Source organism: Poeciliopsis prolifica, unplaced genomic scaffold (assembly GCF_027474105.1).
Source record: "Poeciliopsis prolifica strain line A6 unplaced genomic scaffold, Auburn_PproV2 SCAFFOLD076, whole genome shotgun sequence".
Taxonomy (NCBI): Eukaryota; Metazoa; Chordata; class Actinopteri; order Cyprinodontiformes; family Poeciliidae; genus Poeciliopsis; species Poeciliopsis prolifica.
In genome coordinates this window covers 895,904-915,237 of record NW_026562451.1, presented here as the reverse complement: position 1 = coordinate 915,237, position 19,334 = coordinate 895,904, and the positions used below count along the sequence as shown (strand labels likewise).

At 37.5% G+C, this 19,334-nt stretch overlaps 2 protein-coding genes across 3 annotated transcripts; one reads left to right on the top strand and one right to left on the bottom strand.

Annotated features, from left to right (window-relative positions):
• Window positions 1-2,991: 2,991 nt before the first annotated feature.
• Window positions 2,992-11,604, bottom strand: armt1 (acidic residue methyltransferase 1). 2 transcript variants are annotated; one of them, XM_055021462.1, is made up of 5 exons: window positions 11,523-11,604; window positions 6,108-6,213; window positions 5,777-6,018; window positions 4,803-4,968; window positions 2,992-4,339 (listed from the first exon to the last, which is right to left on the bottom strand). In XM_055021462.1, the coding sequence occupies exons 2-5, from the start codon at window positions 6,180-6,182 to the stop codon at window positions 3,560-3,562; spliced, it is 1,263 nt and encodes a 420-aa protein (XP_054877437.1). In that variant the 5' UTR covers window positions 6,183-6,213; window positions 11,523-11,604; the 3' UTR covers window positions 2,992-3,559. The 2 variants fall into 2 exon arrangements, with proteins under 2 accessions (XP_054877437.1, XP_054877436.1); XM_055021461.1 differs by lacking the exon at window positions 11,523-11,604 and adding an exon at window positions 7,056-7,157.
• Window positions 10,623-19,325, top strand: zbtb2b (zinc finger and BTB domain containing 2b). Its single transcript, XM_055021460.1, has 3 exons — window positions 10,623-11,194; window positions 14,600-14,780; window positions 15,573-19,325. The coding sequence occupies exons 2-3, from the start codon at window positions 14,608-14,610 to the stop codon at window positions 16,969-16,971; spliced, it is 1,572 nt and encodes a 523-aa protein (XP_054877435.1). The 5' UTR covers window positions 10,623-11,194; window positions 14,600-14,607; the 3' UTR covers window positions 16,972-19,325.
• The last annotated feature ends 9 nt before the right edge of the window (window positions 19,326-19,334 follow it).

Here is a 19,334-nt window from a genome sequence, read left to right as displayed (position 1 = left end):
ATAAAGTTAATTTGTAATTGATTGGGTGGTGAACTTGCGGTCATGACTCACCGGGAAGACTCCTTTGTGTCTAGGTTTTTATTTCCTGGCTGATGTTGCTTCAATGTTTTATCTTAATGTTTGTTCCTCATAATGCCATCAATTTTGAAAAGTGCATCAGCTCCTCAGGATCAAAACGGTGACACAATGATGCTGTCACGTGCCGTCCTTATTCTTCAGTTTGAATGGCGTTCACAGGTTCGCAACCTTCCGTTTCCCTCATTACGCAACAACTGACATTATGATCAAACACTTTTGTTTCAACAGATCAGAGGACATGTTTCCAAAGTCAATGAGAAAATTTGTTATCAAAATTTTTTTTTCTTTATAATTATTCTTTTTGAGTGGCCTTTCAGCCCCTACTAGCCCAGGATTCATTTCACTGTAAATAATGAAACTTATCAGTTTTCACCTGTATCTTCACATGTATTTTTGATTTTGTGCTAAGGTCTACTGGCGTTCATACATCATGAATCAGCCTTACTTTACAAGGCTGTAACATCACAAAGAGCCTTCCTAAATTGCATAAAGTAATCTTAGTGTAAAACCTGAATTTGAATTAATTGATTAAAAAATTTTAAATGAAATGTCTTTCATTCTAGCATTTGGCAAACAAAACATTTTGGTAAAATAAATAAAAACAATAGTAATGTGTTGTTTTTTTCACTGTAAATTATCTATTTTCAACTGCATCTTATGTCCAAAAGAGAAATTGAAGGGTTTGCTCCCTAAATGTTCTGGCGTCAGATGTCAAGGTAAGTATTGCACCTGAGTGCAAATACATAAAAAAGACGAGTCAAGGCAGCTTAGAGAAATGTAATTGCCCTCTACAACAGGCTTTTAATCTGCAAAAATATAAGATACTGTCAATCAAATATATATTGTTCAAGAACATAAATGAGAAGTTCATTCTTTTTCAATTCATATTTAAGGAAACAATGAAGACCATGTTGACAAAGTTTGACACAGAGCCCTCATCTCAATTTTTAAGGAGCATATTTCTTGACTTACCCTTCCGATTTTTATGACAGGTCAAGTGGAAAACTAGCAGGTTTGATAATACATATTTTTGTGCAATTGCCCTGGAGTAAAATTAAGACACCAGGAAACGCTAAGGGTGGGAAATAAAACAGCCACAGTAAACGACCTGAAAGGCAAAGATAAGTGACTTCTTGCGGTAATTGAACCTATTTTCATCTAAGGTCTCACTGACAAAGCGGACCATTTATCTTTTAAAGAACATCAATTGTAATGCACATCTTAGCAGCAATGAAAGGTCAACAGGTGAGCAACAAACTGATGTGACACTCAATATTGAATGTGAACTTTCCATGTGCATCGATTCAAGTATGAGAAAGAATTGACCCCTTCAATTAATTATAGCAAAAATGCAGTAAATATGTTTCAGATTATTAAACACATTTTATTCTCTCACCAAAATGAATACAAAAATCGTTTTTAAAAGATGACTATCCAAACTAACCTGGCCCTATGTGGAAAGTTAATAGCATCCCTTTTAAAGTCATGATTAACCACATTCTTTCGAAAACTGAATTCAATTTCCTTAGCTACACCCAGCTCAGATTACTACAAATGGAGCCATTACTGAATCATTATCGGGAAATTTTTCATTATTATATGAACCCACCACAATAGCAAACATTACGGTCAGGATTGCGATTATTTTTTTTTATCTATTAGTTCCATCAGAAAATAACTATTTGAAAACATGAAAAAATGCAATTAATGTGCACTTCATTTTTAACACTAAATCTTCACTACTCAACATGAATTACAGTTGCATATTGGATAATGGTGTCTAAATATTGTATATGGTGTGATGACACCCATCAGTAATTGCCAATAAAATAATACATTGACTTTTTAAATCCTGATCACTTACCTTTATTGCAATAAAAAAATGTTGTTCACCCCTAATTGTCAGACCAGTAGAACTAGGAGATGACTTAAATGTTTCAGGAAACACAGACTTACCAAAATTACTCCAAGAGTACATCAACAAATCATTCAGGAGTTCACAAAATAAGCCAGATCAACATCAGCACATTAGCTAAAAAAAACAACATTTGGAAAAATATTCTGTAAACTAGAAGGAAGCTTTCTTCAAGCTGTGTGTTCTGTTGTATCAGGGTTAAAATTATCAGCATTTCCAAAGAGAACATGCTGTTCAAACACTGCAGTGCAGCTTTGATGTCTTGTGGTTGATTTGTTGTTCAGAAGTTGGAAAGGCTGTCGTGATTCATAGATTAATTCTGCTCTCTACCAGAAAGCCCTAATTGGGAATGTCTTATCCATTTGCAAGCCTAAACTCACTTCAATCATGCAGCATGACAATGACTTTAAGGATTTGGAGCGGTTTAGTAAAAGTCTGAATCCCAATTCAATGATGTTGTAGCATGTAACATTTCATTTATGCTGGGAAAAAAAAATAGCAAGATTGGACCAAAATTCCTCTTGTAAAAATTTCATGACCAGTTATTGCAAATATTTATAAGGTTAAGGTGGTAATTACTTTTTCACAAGGGGCCAGACTGTTGAGTTTATTTTTTCTTTAATAAATAAAATAATTTCAAAAATGCCATTTGTAATTACTCAGGTTATATTTGATGGCCCTATACATTTGAATGACATAAAAAGAAAGAAGTTAATGAAAAATCAAAGACTTATTAGGATTCTAATAAAATTTTTCTGGTTTTATTTACCATTATTCCAGTCAACACTTTAACATCTCTGGAAAAAAATTCTTCATTATCTCAATGTTTAATTTATGTTCTCAGTAAAGGAACACAAAAAAAATATTTTTTGCATTAATTTATTAAATAAGACCTGAAAATAAATCACTTTGCTCCAGGAACCCATTTAAGAAGTAAAGAGGTTTTGTTTTTTTCCTCCAAAATAGAAGCAGCACATTAAAGTCATAACACTCCTACATCATCTCATTGCCCACTTTTATTACCACCAACATTTATTCCACAGAGGAAAGTAACCTTCCACAGTGCCAGATCAGTTAAATAATTTTGTTGTTTTGCAATTTGTGATGAATTAAAAAGAAAAAAATCACAAATAACCATTTTAATACCACCAATGTTTCAGTTTCAGGTTACATTTAATAAACCCAAACTATAATTTTAGCTTTTCTATTCTATTCTGCATAAACTGTAAACATTCTGACTTAATTCAAAGTGTAGGATTCACAAGTTATCTGTAATGTAAACCTAATGTGAGATATTAGCAATGTAGACAAATGTACAACCACCGGCAGCTATCGTTCAACTTATAAGCAATTTGTTAAACAATTACAACATTTTAAATATTAGATGGCATTGATATATATTCAGTCTGTTCTTGTGCATTTTGTGAACAAGTTTGAAGTCCTTAAAAAGAAACTTTAATAACTTTGTTTTTTTATGGCTTAATGGCAGCACCTAATTTTGATGCTCTCTTACAGTAAAATCTGATAAAGTCCAGTCATCCCAGTCTAATCCTGAGTTCAGGCTTACTACTCCAACCTGGGGCTGTGGAACTGAATAACAGCGTACTTCCCATTGGTCATCCATGATGGGTCTTCGGTGCTCAGGTTCTCCCCCTGTCCTGGCTGCAGACCAACCTGCACATTGGCTTTGAGGGTTCTCAAACTGCATAGTGGTGCAGGCTCAAAACCTCTCAGTGCAGTAGAGAAATCCACCGTGTGGCCCCAGTCCCTGTCCCCAGTCAGCTTCCTGTAGTTGAGATCGCCTTTAAATAGCACCAGGTCTGCTTCCTGCAGGGTTGAGTATAAGTCGGGAGCATCAACTGCCATGTCGCAGAATTCGTGGGGCTGAGTCCAGAAAGGATGGTCGTGATAGCTCCAAATACCCTCATCAAGATAGCTCTGCCACTGGTAGCCACTCCGACTCATCCATTTATGATTGGCTGCCATAGTCTGCCGGATGGTCCACTGAAAGTCATTAGCTGTGACGTCAGAGACGAACCACGGGAAGCATTTGCCGTGAAAATGAATGTGACGCGCGAGACCCGAAGACACCAGAAAATCTGCTAAGACTAAGTCAGTGACCAGCTCAAAGCCAGCATTGTCAAGCACAATGTCAACTCTGTCTGCAGTTTTGCTCCCTGACCCCTCTGGCCTTCTTGACAAATTAAGAGTGAACCATACCATGTTGGAATCATTCACCAAGATGAAAGACTGTAAGCTGTTGAGGGATTCTATTGGACTAGCCTTCTGGGAGTTCTCTTGACCAGCAGAGATGGAAAGATCACACTTGTTCCCCCAAAGAGAAACCTAGAGGAAGTCAAACACAAAAAACCATAAAACTATGTGATCCTTTTTCTTCTCAATCATTGCTGTGATTCTTTGTAAACGTTACATTATTTTACCAGAGGAAAAAAAAAACTCTTCGGTATACAATATTTAGGATACCAGTACAGCCTAAATGCCGCACAGAGGGATTACATTTATCTATTCAAACAACACAACCATGTTAACATTATAAAAGATTTCTTCATTTTAAAATGATTTATAAAATAGTGTGAAAAAAATTGTGATATGCTTCACATTTAGAATACTTTGTTGAGTTAAGATGCAGGTATAATTCAAAGCTGGGTGACCGTTACATTTACTTTTTGGTCATTTCTTTTCTGTAAATATTTAATGATCATACATTTACATATTCTAATGGGACTCATTCTCCTGTTAAATCAACCCTATGTGTTCCCTCTTACTCTGCAGAGCACTCAATACTGACCTGGAGCAGTTTGTTGAAATATTCAGACAACTGGTTCTCTGACAGCTTCTCCATGCTCTTCTGAATGTCTCCCAGGTAAGTACACAATGCCATCACAGCCTGCTGAGACTCAAAAAAACTTTGGGTCTTTCCCTCATTAAAGACATCAAAGTTGTTTATTGGAGGACTGAAAAGAAACATGAAAACAATCAAAAGGAAATTTACTTCTAAATAAAATAAAATATAGCTAAATGCACAACATAAAGGTGTGTACATGGTTTTAGTCTTAAGGGAAAATACCCATTTTAAATAAAACCTTGTTAAAGATACACTTCTTTCATGACAAAGAACTTTGTATTATGTAACATCAACGTTTTGGATTTATCCCCATAAAAAAACCGTAATAAGCTTATTGAATGACGGAGGCAATGTACAATAAATGTACAAGTTCAAGAAATAATGAATGACAATTTAAAACCTCATATTTTTTTTATTTTTTAAGGGTTGGAATAGATTATATAATTCAAGACATATCCTGGAACTATAGAAAATCTCTAAAATATGCTAAATATTTCTTTTTTGATTTTAGTATAGTGAAAATGTGTTGAGTCCTATTTAATGGCTTGGGAGAAATTCTTCTTGTCAGCAGGATTTTGGTGTGTCCATTAACAATAAAATATCCATTAATATATCATCCTCGCTAGTTTTGATTTCACAGAACCTTGAACTTGTATTGTATTAATCTATTCCCACTAATAATTTGTTGGCTTTTGAAAGTACTTTCAACCACCAAAATTGTTAAAACAACCAACATTGACCACATTTCTACAGAAATACAGTTAAGCCAAATAATAACTCTGGATATTTTTTTTTAAATAAAAGAGATATGGATGATACTACTTATGTTTCCTTATCAATAAAAACATTTCAGAAACAATTATACCATCAAAAGACTTATGTAAAAAAAAAAAAAAAAAGATGTACATTCTACTCACTTAAGCCAGATTGCCTCTTGTATCCTCCTATACATGTAGCATTCCACATACAACCAGGGTGACTTAAACCAGCTAACAAGCTCCTGGTCACCCAGCTGTCTCTGCTGTCTCTGCATGTACTGGTTCCAGGACTCTGTGTCTGACAAGCCATCTGTCAATTCCAGTAGTGGCTTATCGGTTTGTAGCTCATTCCTCAGCTTAGACAGTAGAGATATTGCTTGTTTCTCCGCACTGATCCCCTCCTTTTCAAAGGAGAAAAGGAGGGGAGAATAAACTTCTAAAACAACCCCTATTAAACATTGAAAATTAACTGAACAAAAACATTTCTTACCTCTCCATGTTCCTCAAAAAACTTGTTTTTGTTGCGATGTATTGTGTCTATAGCTTTAGTCAAAATGGTTGGCATTCTGTCTCTTATTGTCAAATAAGCAAATGACCTAAAGAAAAAAAAGACACAAGTTACTCACAGAATAAGATGCTGAATAGAGAGCCATTCATCTACATTTACTCTCCTCTAATCAACAACACTTAATAAAATTGGACACATTTTTTCTAATCTAGATAAGACTATAAATATAAATATAAAGACTATAAATCAACTATAGTTCTTAAAACTATATTTAATTGTAAAAGCCCCAAAAGATTTTAACAATATTTCTGGGCTTCTTAATCACCTTACATGCAGTAAAGCTTGAGGATCACTATACACAGGCAAGTGAAACCTAGACAGAATTATTGTACACATAGGTTCTATAAAATACAATTTTAAGTTCATTTAACCGTTTTGTTAGGTGTGATAACTGAAAAAAATGCAATTAATAGCTTACGAGGGATGCAGATTGAGAGATTACCATCTATAAATGCTAATACAGACAGAATAGTCCAACACTGTTGAAATATTATGAAACTGTTTTTAATTGTGAAACCTCCCTTCAAATTTTGAAATTTGTGAGGCGAGACTGCCTTACATAGTGTCCAACAGTCTTGAAACTACCCATGACAAAAGGTGAAGGAAACAAATTGGCTAATTATTTGATAGCATATTAGTACGTATACTTGCTACAATAAGTCAAACCTCCAATGTTGAAGCTGAATTAATTAAATGTGATGCTTGTCTATAAATGCAGACAGCGAGCAGCTCGAAAATGTAATGTGTTAGCATTGAGCCACCGGTACTGACTGGGACTCTGCTATTATTTGACTATTGGTTAAATATGTCATTGGATTTTCCTACATTGTAAAAAACCCGAGAAAGTCATTAAGTTAGCCATCAACATACCCCGTCACTTTGGCAGACAGTGAAGGAGGAACTCCGTGGCCAATTTGACCCGCCGCCATTGTTGTTGCAGAGGTAAGCGATTCAAATGCAAACTTTATTGACAACAATTACATGGACATTGCCAAAGTGACCAACTGAAACTTGTGAACAAGTTTTTTGCTTGTCTTTTAGAAATAACCAGTAACAACCTTAAGCATCATTCTTTCCAGATTTTTTTAAAAAGAAGAATTTGATATGTTTATATTGCTGTAGAGTCGTAGTGTTACGCTTGTTTTGATTTAGTTGTGATGCTGCCATCTAGCGGCTAAAAATAGACTGCAACTTCGACACTTACTCAAAGACGACGTTGCCCTCACACTAACAGCAGGTTTTTAGTTATTGTTTTAAAATATGTTTGCTTTCGGGATGTCTCTTTTTGGAATTTTTACCCCACTGCGCATGTCAAGTTTGTTGTCTCTGAACTCTGCCAGAGCATCCTGGGTTGCCTGGAGCGACAGTTGTCATGGAGATATCGATTCGCCCTTTCAGAACAGGCCAGAATTCGAACCCCCCTGGGGTCAAATTAATGGATGCCAACTGCCGTTAAACTCTAAAAAGAACAAGGGGAGAGGGCCCCCCACGCTATCCCCAAGCACAAACCCCCACTCCCCAGGGCTCTTTGGCGGGAAAATAGGAGGATTTAAGAGGCTATCTACTGGGAAATACATTATTCTTAAGTGAGTTTCAGTTAAGCAGACAAATTAAATATTAATAGCATAATATATGAGTGTGTAAGAGGAACAGAATATAGTTAACATCACATGTGAATTCTGTTATCTTAGCTTGTAATTCTGTGTTTAAGTGAGTTGGTGGAACTTGAAAGAGAAATGTAAATGTGCTGTATTGCCTGTTGTGATATAAAACAGCTAACCTGTAAAATAAAGACTTGGAAGAGCATTAGATTTAAGCCAAGAGGTCATATGAGGGATTGAAGGTTTGGATACAGGATTGGGCTTCCTCCAAGTTTGAAGGACATACCCAAGTGATTGGCCACAGTCACATTTTACAGGCTGCAAAGATCCATCCATTAATCCTGGCCATGTTTTTCCCCCTCTCTCAAATCACTATAGGAACAAGCAGGCCCGTCGTCAGGATGCTCAGGGTCCCTGAAAGCAGGAGTCCAGCTGCGTCCACCTCCGGTGTTCATCCACCACAGCCCTCCCATCCCCCCGCCGGGGCCTTGCCTGGCCGGATCTGTTTTTCTAAACCGAGAGAGGAGTGACTCACCACTCCGGTTTTAAAACAGGCCAAGGACGAGGGGGAGGGCAGCACCACACGTTAAAAAGCCCTGTTTAAGCGGGCCGCTTTCAGCTCAGCACAGATGCACCAGACCTGCTGGTTTTGCTGTCTGGAAAACTGTGCACTGGCACAAATGTGGCATTAAAGTGTTTGTTGCAGAGTATGTTGTTGATTTAAAAATCCATTACTGCAAGGCAAATCAGTTTAACGGAGATCAGAGATGGGGCAGTCATGTGAAGGTCCAGTCAGCATCTTTTCAGAAAAAGCTGTTCTAAGAAAGAAACAGGAAGAATTACTGAAGAGATGCCGTATGAGCAAAGACGTGCAAAACTAAAACTAGTGATTACAATGTATTGATCTTTGTGACAAAACAGTAAGGTGACCAGGCGATAACACAGATAACAGTTTATCTGCTTTTTTCAACGAACTCCTGCTGATGGCCTTTCAGCAAATGAAATATCTGTCCTTTTCCCCTCCTACTGCTTCACTAGTGGTCTCTGTCAATGTTTTGTTGATAACGGGTATATATTATTTTATTTTAGGGTTCTATGCATGATATTGTAAACCTTTTTATATTAGCAGAGTAGAAGCTGGAAAGGTCCTTATGAGTTCTGCTTCACAGGCTTTCTCCCCCCTCCTCTATCACCATGTCCATTTACATAGAGTCTCCGCCCAACCTCCTCCTGCAGTGCATGCATTTTTACTAAGCTAGAACTTGTTTAGTGTGGTTCTTTTTCTATTAGGTAGAAATACTTTCAAAGTTCTGGGGGAAAAAAAGGCTGTTTACGTTGTGACAACCTCAACCAACTTACTGATGACAACATCTGATGACAAAATATTGACACAAATCCAAAGTGCAGTTGTGAGAAGGTCCTCCTACACTTCCTGTGCCTCAGAATAGGCAACATGTGTGGTTTAGCTGAAGTTCTGTTCTTTGACACTCCTTTCCTCTGCTGAAACCTCTTGCGGTGAAAAGGTGAATTTCTCACAGATGTAGTAATTTCACTGTTTATAGCAGTCAATATTCAGTCAATATTTTTATCACTGCCGGTTTTCACACTAGAGTGAGTTATTTTCAAATTTTGTTGAAACATGAAATAATCATAATTTCTTGTAATAACCATCATGTCTGCATTAATTAAGCTTTTAAAATCACATTTACTAAAACTACCAACACCCAAATCAATATTCATATAATTTGTGTGATTTTGATTGATATGCAGTAATGCTTCACATGTTTTATAAGCTTCACAATTGAATCATTTGAATGTAAAAAAAACCCTAATAAAAATAAATAAGAATTTAAAATAAAGTACATACATGTGAAAGAATTGTACTCATTTGTTATATCATACCTTCTTTTAGATATGTTCTCACATAAGGTTACTTGTGTTATTTTTAATAATGTATATTTCACCTTATTACATATTTTACTTTGAAAAAGTTTCACATTTAATTTTTCAACTACTATTTAAGGGAAAATGATTTAAAACTTTTCTTTTTGACCCTTTTGTGACCAAAATTATACATAGTAGAACTATAGAATTGTGACAGATTTTTATGTACTCTTTGTTGCTTTTGCGCTTTTTTAAAACTTATTACATATGATGTATTTTAATTTTATGTGTTTTGTGTCAACTTTTATTCACTAATATTTGTTTGTCGAGTAATTATTTTGTACTGCAACTAGGTCAGTCTTGTTGTTTTCACAGTGGTTTATAAATAAAGAATCGTGGTTAAAATAAAAATGAAATGATTGATGAGTTCTGCTGCTTTGTTGAAACAACTTCAGTTTTCAGTTTCTCACATTTATTTATTATTACTGTATTTATGCAACTGTGCAATAACAGTTCAGAAATCACAACAAAAATGCATGCCGAATTCCATTTGCAATGACGGGATTGTAGTAAGGTTAAACAGAATCCACAACTAGTAGGTATTAGTTAGCATTAGCAGTTTATTCATAATTAAATAACATCAGAATTGGTCACATTTCAAACAAGCAAGTTAGATCCCAAAGAAAAATGGAAATGGGTTATAGTCAGAAAAAGCTGGAAAGGTACGTCTACTAATAGTCTTACAACTTTTTATTGTTAAGGGTATTTTAACCATCTATTAAAACTTTAAATAAATATTTATGCTCTGTAATCTTAAATATCAGGCAATATTTTTATGCCAGTAGTGAAATTTAAATCTGAGACACAACATATGCTGATTTTGCTATTTAAAAACATATACAAATTTAGTTTAGAAGAAAATACTAAAATATCAAAGCTGTAATCTGGGTTACCTAACTTCATAACTTAATATTTTTGTTCAATAGATTAATGGATAAATAATATGTAGATAAAAGTGAGTTTGTAATGTACATTTTAAAAATGTTCTGATGTAGCTGGGACATATTAATTCAACCACCACTCTATTGTTATATATAGGCGTTGTTGCCGCTATACTCTGTGACTCTAGCGGTTGTCGCCGGCTGTCAGAGAAAGAAACAGAAAAAAAATGGTTCGCAGGGCTTGGTGCCACGACGGTTACACAGTGCGGGAAATTAACGTTAACTCAACCGCCCCTTCAACGGATTTTTACAACGGCTGCTTTTTTTCCCTCATCTCTCCCTGCTCTCTCTCTCTCTCTCTGACTGTTTTCTTCTTTCGCCCCACTCGCAAGTCATGTGATTGTAACGTAAAACCCCTAACCGGAAAACACCGACGGACGACCCTCCGCCGCCAACGAATGCTGCGTTTACAAGGAACACAGTTGAAGCTGCAGCGAGCGCAGAGAGGACGGACGGCTGCGTCTCCGGTAGCAAACAAACAAGGGCGATACGGAGGAACTCCGGTGATTTCAGTAGAGCGCAAGTACGTTTTCCTAGCAGTACATTCATATATGTTCGTTTAGCTAACACTGGTTCGTTATTTTTGCGGTTCGGTTTGTTTCTGGCTAACTGTAATTGTCACGGGGAAGTTAAAAGAAACGCGTTCGTGACCAGCCCCATCCCCCTTGCGTCTCGCGCTGTCTGTTCCTACGAGCGCGCGCGGGCGTTCGTGCACGTGTGTCCGTTTTCTCGCGCTGGCAACCACGGGAGACCGACGGAGTCCTCTTGTTTTAATGTGCTCCCCCACGATTATTCTTAGTGTGATTTTGCTGACATATTTTGTTTACCAGGTAGAACTGCGTCATGTTTACCTTTCTCACACGCTTTCCTCTCAGGCGGTTCACTGTGTCTTTTCAGAGTAACCGAACGTCTCAGTACGGAAGCGACAGTTCCACGTGTCTACATCACAGCAGGGGCGGTGCTAGATCTTTACAAACAAGTGGGCAAAGACATGGCATTGTGGCAGCTTACTAGTGTCATTTAAGGCAACTGTAGTAGTCCTAATAAATTATGTGATCAGGCGCATATAGCAATTTAGTAGTATTTTATTGTACTTGCATTTTCTAGCCAAATATGCCCAAAATAAATATGTCACGACTTCAGAAACCTTTTGTATTGTGTTTATATTGATAATCCTGTAATAACAATATAATTTTTAATCAAATCAGCAGCAAAGACTTTTAGGCCTAACTCAGGGTTTCTCATGTGTTGCTGAAATAAAGTTTTACCTTAATAAAGTAAAACTGCTAACTCAGTAATGACTAAAAATGTCCCTTTTGAGTGGAATAAATTTAAACATGCTTGTTGTTTATTTGTCCATGTATTAGTTTGCATGTTTTGTTCTAATTTGTCTTGTTAGCACTGTTGCTCTGAACAACAAAGTTCTCTGGGCGCGATTCCTAACAGGGCCTTTCTTTCTGCATGCAGTTTGTACGTTCACTTTATTAATGCGTGGTTTCTCTGTGGGCAGCCCAGCTTCATAGGTTGCCCTAAGGGTTGTTTGTGAAAAGATGTTTGTCGTGTTCGCCTTTGATGTGCGTCATGATACACTGGCAAACCAAACCAGGGTGTACCAGTTTCTGACACAAAGACTGCTGTTGGTAGGCAGGGACATGAAATGGATGGATGCTGTATCAGTGTTATTGTTAGTTTTTTCATCGTAACCAACAGTCTGCCATGGATTTATTTAATTTTTATGTAAATGTTAGACTGTATTTAGTTCTTATAGGTAGAGCTAAAGCAATCTGATATTTTAAACAATGTACTCTCACTGTGTTAGTTGACTGCTTTCTCTTTGAACCCCCCTAATCAAGGCTTTTCTTTCTCCATGCTGGTGCTAAGACAGAACCTTGAAATTAATATTTAATGTTATTTAAGATATGATTAATTTCAATCGTTGTCAAATGTGATTGTTATTTAAACCAGGAAGCACAATTTAATGCTATAACAACTTGCTACTGAAATAAGATCTTTATTATAGGTAAAAAATTTTGTGACCTTTATACAAATTATAATTAAAAATGACACACTAACCAAGCACCTACCATAGAAAACAAAGCAAAGGAAAAATCAGTGATGTAATCAAATTAATATCTACTATTGTCTTGTGAAGCCAAAAAACATGTGTATTCCGTTTATTTAATTCTCTACAAAGGTTTGGTTCGAAAGCATAGTGTTTGGAAGGACATGTGCGAAAACAGCGTTTTAAACATTTGTACTGTACAACACGTATTTAACTGGTGGTCTCCGTGGGCCACCCTTTGCACCTGCTGGAAGTGGTTTTTGTTGTCTCCTCTAAGCAGATGAGTAATCATATCAGATTTCAGTCAGTCTGCACTTAAAGATTCAAATATTTGTGTTAACATTATTATTGATACATATTTTTACTAAGCTATTCAGTTTAAAGCATAAACCACAGCGTCAGGATTCTGTATATCAAGATTCTGTATTTTCTTCAAAAAAAATTTTTAAGCTTTAAATATTGTTTAATCGAGCTTAAGAATACCTGAGAGAACATTCAAAATGAATAAAAGTAGAACAGTAGATTTTAATTTCTTAGTGTGCATTGCTGTGGAAATCCACAAGTTTTTAGATAGATGGTGCCTTATGGTTTTCTGGATTGAAAGTTTGCAGCAGATTTCTGATCATCTTGAAGACTCAACACCGATGAATTATTTGGTGCTGTCTGTCTCCAGATTTTTTATTTGTGCTGTTGGGGAGAAAGTGTCAGTGGAAGGAGAGCGACCCTTCCCGTAGGCTGTTTTCATACTTCTCTTGAAGGGGGTAGAACCAGCTCTGCCTTGGAATGTGTGTCGACACCCATAACCCTGATCATGTGATGGCCTGGAGCCCTCTGGGTCCTTTGGTGACCTTTAGGGTCAGCAAAACTCATCTCATTGGTCAGCAGAATGGAGGCACCTCTGAAATGCCTCTTAAGGCTGACTTTGAGTGATTGGTGCTTCATCAACGTAAATTCACTTGAATTTCTAAAGCTTGTTTATGGTCAAAGATGTATACATTATATTTTTAATCATATACTTTTCTTTTAATTAAATGTATTTCTAAATGTTTTGTGTCATAGCTAATTATATGATATGAAGGTTTTTAAATTATGTTAATCATCTTAGCAGGAGTTCAAAGAATGCACCCCTTTTCCTACTTGTTGCTACACACTGCATGTCAGCTGGCTGAAATACAGCCAGCCTATGAACATTCAGCAATGGAAAACTACAAATCAGTTCAGCATAGTATTTCATTGTTGTTATGCATCAAATAATACATCTATTTAACATGATCATTTTATGTTTAATAATGTATGTAATGTCATAGAAGTAACTGATTCATTTTGCCTTTAAATAAATAAAATGTTACCTAAGCAATGAGATAATTTTATACTTTGTAGTTTTACATTTTATGTATTTTTTGGTGATATTTTGGTTTTTTACTGAAGTTCATCATACTGTGACAATCTTCGACTGACCGATGCTTGATCTCAACTATTTTTTTTGGTTTATATGTCAATTTTATTCTCATGATTATCAATAGAAGTCAGTTAAGGACTTGTGTGCATAAAATTTATGGTACTATAAAACAGACAGGTTGTTGGTTAAAGATATCTGCAATTCACAATTAAATGAACTGATTCAAATAGAGGTGTTTTATTTGACCAAACCCCTTTTGTTCCTCACTGTTTACTTCTGTTTGATACAGAGTAGATATATAGCCCCCATTATCTCTAAGTGATTCTTTACAGCTGTGCTACGTTAGCCTTTGTGAGGTTGTTAGATCATCTCTGACAGCTTGATCCTTTGTGGTCACAACAACCTCTCGTCTGCTGCTTGACGGGAAACTTATGGCTTCTTGTGTGTGTTTGTGTGTCTTTGTGCAGGTTGAAGAATGGAGTTGGCCAACCATGGTCTTATCCTGCTGCAACAGCTTAACGCTCAGAGGGAATTTGGCTTCCTGTGCGACTGCACTGTGGCTATTGGAGACGTCTTCTTCAAAGCCCACAAAGCGGTCCTCGCTGCCTTCTCCAACTACTTCAGAATGCTCTTTATTCACCAGGACAGGTAGGAATAAACCGGTCCTTCTTTGTGTATATAAAGGTAGAAAACAGAAATTGACCCTCCCTGGCCTGAGTCAGCTGTTTGTAAAACCACCTGCTCTGCAATTACAGCTGGAGTGTTTTTTTAACGCGTGCTTTCAGTGACTTATAAGTTGACTTGTGAAGCAATTGGTTATATTTATTTTATTTAGGGGTGTCAGGCTAAAAGGACCTGAATACACTCCACACTTTTTTATCACAAAATTCTGCTAAAATGACTTAAATATTTTTGGTTGATTTAGGACAATATGTAGAAAACGTCAAGATTTCATTTAAAATACGGGTGCGCGATATATCGGCACTGAAATCGGTGTCGGTCGATATAAGTCATTTTTCGGTCTGATAAATAAAATTGGGCCAATATTAATAATCAATATTTATTTCCATCTCGTTGCCATTTGTTTCTGGAGGGAGAAGGGAGTATATTGCTCATGCGATAGTGAAGCAGAGCAGGATTAATTAATCGAAGCAGAGGAGCAATTCTGGAGTCAAAAGGCGTCAGTGTGCTGCTGCCAGTCTTGGTCAGGATTCTCTTGCAATAGACATTTTTAATCTCCATGGGATTTTCCAGGTGAAATAAAGGTTAGATGACATGAAATGACAAAGGGACATGAAGTATGTACAATAATGGTTACTGGCAACAATGACAATAGTAATGAAAGATATCGACATCGGCCCAGATTTTTAAGTTTGGGCAACCCTAAATTAAAAGCCTCTAATCTTTTCCCATTATTCACTGTATTGTGTTTGATTTCAGTGACTGCGTACGTCTGAAGGCCTCTGACATCCAGCCAGATATCTTCAGCTATCTCCTCAACTTGATGTACACAGGCAAGCTCGCCCCCCAGCTGATAGACCCAGCGCGTCTCGAGCAGGGAGTCAGATTCCTCCATGCGTATCCGCTCCTGCAGGAGGCCAGCCAGTCGGTGTATTCCCACCCCGATCAGAGCATCAACCTCTCCACATCGCTCTACGGCATCCAGATATCCGACCAGCAGGTGGCGCTGTCAGCCAGCGTACCAGCTCGTCGACAGCTCTCCTCACCCTTTGACTTGGAGCAGCTGAACTCAGAGGGGAAAGTGTCCTCACCCGCCACGGTGTCGTTCACAAACGCCCTATTGTCCAAGCAAGCTGCGTCGCCCCCTGATATCGAGGCCTCAACCAGCAGCATGAAGGCATCTGGTGAGGAGGGGGCAATGGACGTACATAGCGCAGATGGTTCCTCCGCCACTGCGATCCTCCATGTAAAGCCGAGCATAATGAAGAGAAGTTCCTCCTTCAGGAAGTATTACTCGTGCCACCTCTGCAAGACCAGATTCACCCAGAGAAGTCTGCTGAGAGAACATCTCCTGCATCATACACAGGCTCTTCAGCAGGCAGCAGCGGAGCCCAACAAGGCGCCGCCGTCGCCTGCTGTGATCAGAGAGAACAGTGTGTTGGCAGAGGGGCCTTCTAAAGGAAACAAGGCCAGCTCGAGCACCACAGCTGTGGAGATCATTAGCGACAGCGAACAAACTCCTGTTTCAGGCACCAACTCTGACTCTCCCCAAGCTGAGGTGTCCACCTCCACGTGGGGGGTGGGAGGGTTAAGCTCTCAGGCAGACACCCCGCCTCCGTCGGACATCGCGGACATCGACAACCTGGAGAATGCCGACCTGGACCGCGAAGTGAAGCGCAGGAAGTACGAGTGCTCCACTTGCGGACGCAAGTTCATTCAGAAGAGCCACTGGCGTGAGCACATGTACATCCACACGGGGAAGCCCTTCAAATGCAGCGCGTGTGGGAAGAGCTTTTGCCGTGCCAACCAAGCCGCCCGTCACGTCTGCCTGAACCAGGGGGCCGACACCTACACCATGGTGGACCGACAGAGCATGGAGCTCTGCGCTGCCGGGGAAGACAGCAACCAGATGGAGGCCATGTTCTTGGGCTCCTCAAAGCCTTACAAATGCAACATTTGTGCGACGACCTTTTCCAGCCCCGCTGAAGTGATCAAACACCTGTGCTTCTCCCAAGGAGGATTAGCAGGACTGCCGGGAAGCGCGGGTGCAGGTATGCTGCTGCAGCAAGAAGATGTCTCCAAAGATGAAGGCTCTGATTTGTCCAACTCTGGCACCCCACCAGAACCGATAAAGACTGAGGAGATTCTCGTAGAATAGCAACCAAACTGTTTTTGTCTGTTTTAACATGTTTGCCATCTAAATTATGGTTAAAATAGGTAAGCTAAAGAAAAATTTGTCAGGGTATGTTTGCTAGATATTCTTAACCTTTATTTCATGATAAAGTGCTTTAAATGTGTAGACCCTAAGAGTGCTAATTATAAAGATTTCTCTATACAATCATAAAAATTACACACACATTTCACTGAAGGCTTTGGGTGAACCAACAATAAAACACTGATTTGTTATGCTGTAATAAACTCTTTGTGTGCAGCTGTCTGCGCTTTTTAACATAGGAAGAGGAAGCTGAGGCCATCTAAAGTTGTTAGACATCAAGAGTTGCAAAACGCTGATAATTCCTCTGCTACTGCAGGGAATTTCCACATGGGCAGAAATCTAGACATAAACTGGCAGCTGCAAACACACACACAATCTGTGCTCACTTTATTTGTTCCGACTCTGTGTCCGTCTTCCATCCTGTGATGTTGCCTGAACAGAATAAATACATTTATGTGACGTAACGAACATTCACCGCTTCTTCTCCAGCACCCGACTTTGTGTGTGCCTCTGTGTTTAGTGGTATCTTAGTAGGATTACCGCTTCTGTCTTTTATTCCTTGTCACACCAGATGGAGAAACAGGCTTATGTTGTCTAAATTTATGCCACTTTGTTTTCCTTACATTTGCCAGCCTTGTTATGTATTATATAACTCTTTGATTACTAACACTGTAGCAACATGTTCCATCCAGACTCAATCTGAGGCTGTAGAATATTGTAAATCATGTGTGTTTTCATATAATTCATTTGAATCTGTTTCTGGATCCCTTTTAAAGTTTATTTGATGTTTTTCTAATTTTATACACAGCGCTATATTCATAAAATGACAATATATTTCACAGATGTAAGATTATTAGTGGACTGATCGCTTCCAAAATCCTAACATGTGAAGGATATGAATAGAGGGTAGGATATGTGTTGAATTGCTAAGAAGGTTTTTCAAAGTCTTGCCAAATGTGTGCTAAAGGATATTTGTTGTGTTAAAAGGGAAATAGTTTCTTCTATATTTTAACATCGTTGTTTTTGTATTTGTATGATTTTTGTTTCTGCCCATATGAGAATAAAGAAGTGATAGAAGGTTGCAACTTTTAGAAAAACATTGTAGAGGCCTGATTATTTCAGCTATCTGGACTGGAAGTCATATCTCAAAGAACAAGTTGGTTTACACATGTTTTGTTGAAATATAAAATGTGTTTTATTGATCTTCCATATCAGTTCTTGTGCTACTGATGACTAGAATTAGAGGTTTTTATACATGTTGAATAAATGAGAAGCTCGCATTAATATATTGTGTATGATTTTTAACATTATTTCATATGTATGCAGATAATCTAAAGCTGCCAAAGAGCTAATTGTTCCCTCTCCCTTAAGATATTGTGCTTTTTCTCTCCCTTTATGTTATAAATTTCTGCAAAATCTGATCTTTACTCCAGTAGCTAGATTGGCTTTGAGCTTCCCATTCATTCATTTTATAATGTTTCATATTAAAATACTTAATTCTCTCTTTATAGATATTGAAATTTCTTTTAAAAAATAATATTTTTCCTCTCTTTGATTCAGCAACTCTCATAGTGATGATACTGGTGAAATGTATGTGTAAACTTAAGCACACAAAGACATGTTTGATTAACAGGAAATACTTTTAAATGTCCTGCTTGAATAATGTTTAATTATAATACTTAATGTGGTCATTCTCGTTGTAATAGCTTTTATAATTTCTTTATCCCCTATTCTAATGCTAGAAATCTAAAATTGCAAGATTGAAATTTGATGCAGTTCACAGTCTATAGCTAGATGGCGCTGTTTTCTTTTACTATCCGCTCAGGTTGAAAGAAAAGGACTGTCAAATCTGAACAGTGATTGTTCACCAGCTACTTTTATTTTACTATGAATCTGAGTACTTTTTCCTTCACTTGCGAGCTGTTAGTGATTTTTCTCATTTTGAAACTGATCAAATTTCAATGCTACTGTCCCTTGATTTTCCAAACAATTGATCCACTGAAGTATGCACACGTCATTGGAAATTCTCCATGTTCATTTTCAAACGTAAATGTCTGTGCTCAGTATTTTTCTAAACAGCCAAACATCTCAGGAAGTTGAGAAGTTTGACTTCACTGTCAAGCTGTTGGTCATGAAATAAATAGTTTGGGACTATTGTAAAGAGTATGCAATGTAAACCTCTTCCTGGTGCCCATTTGACATCTACTGTGACGATTCTGTGTTCTCAGGAATGTAATTTTATCTGTTTGAAACTTTTTTTGGCCATGAAGAAAGAATAAAAACACGTCTTTACATAATAAGGGATT

Bases quoted from the DNA above. Each gene is read 5' to 3' on its own strand.
- armt1 (XM_055021461.1), bottom strand. From the start codon at position 7,114: ATGGCGGCGGGTCAAATTGGCCACGGAGTTCCTCCTTCACTGTCTGCC. The intron at 6,214-7,055 runs GTATGTTGATGG...TTTTTTCTTTAG, and splicing joins CTGTCTGCCAAAGTGACGGG to GTCATTTGCTTATTTGACAA. The intron at 4,969-5,776 runs GTGAGTAGAATG...GTTTCTTTTCAG, and splicing joins CAAGAGGCAATCTGGCTTAA to TCCTCCAATAAACAACTTTG.
- zbtb2b (XM_055021460.1), top strand. From the start codon at position 14,608: ATGGAGTTGGCCAACCATGGTCTTATCCTGCTGCAACAGCTTAACGCT. The intron at 14,781-15,572 runs GTAGGAATAAAC...GTTTGATTTCAG, and splicing joins CTCTTTATTCACCAGGACAG to TGACTGCGTACGTCTGAAGG.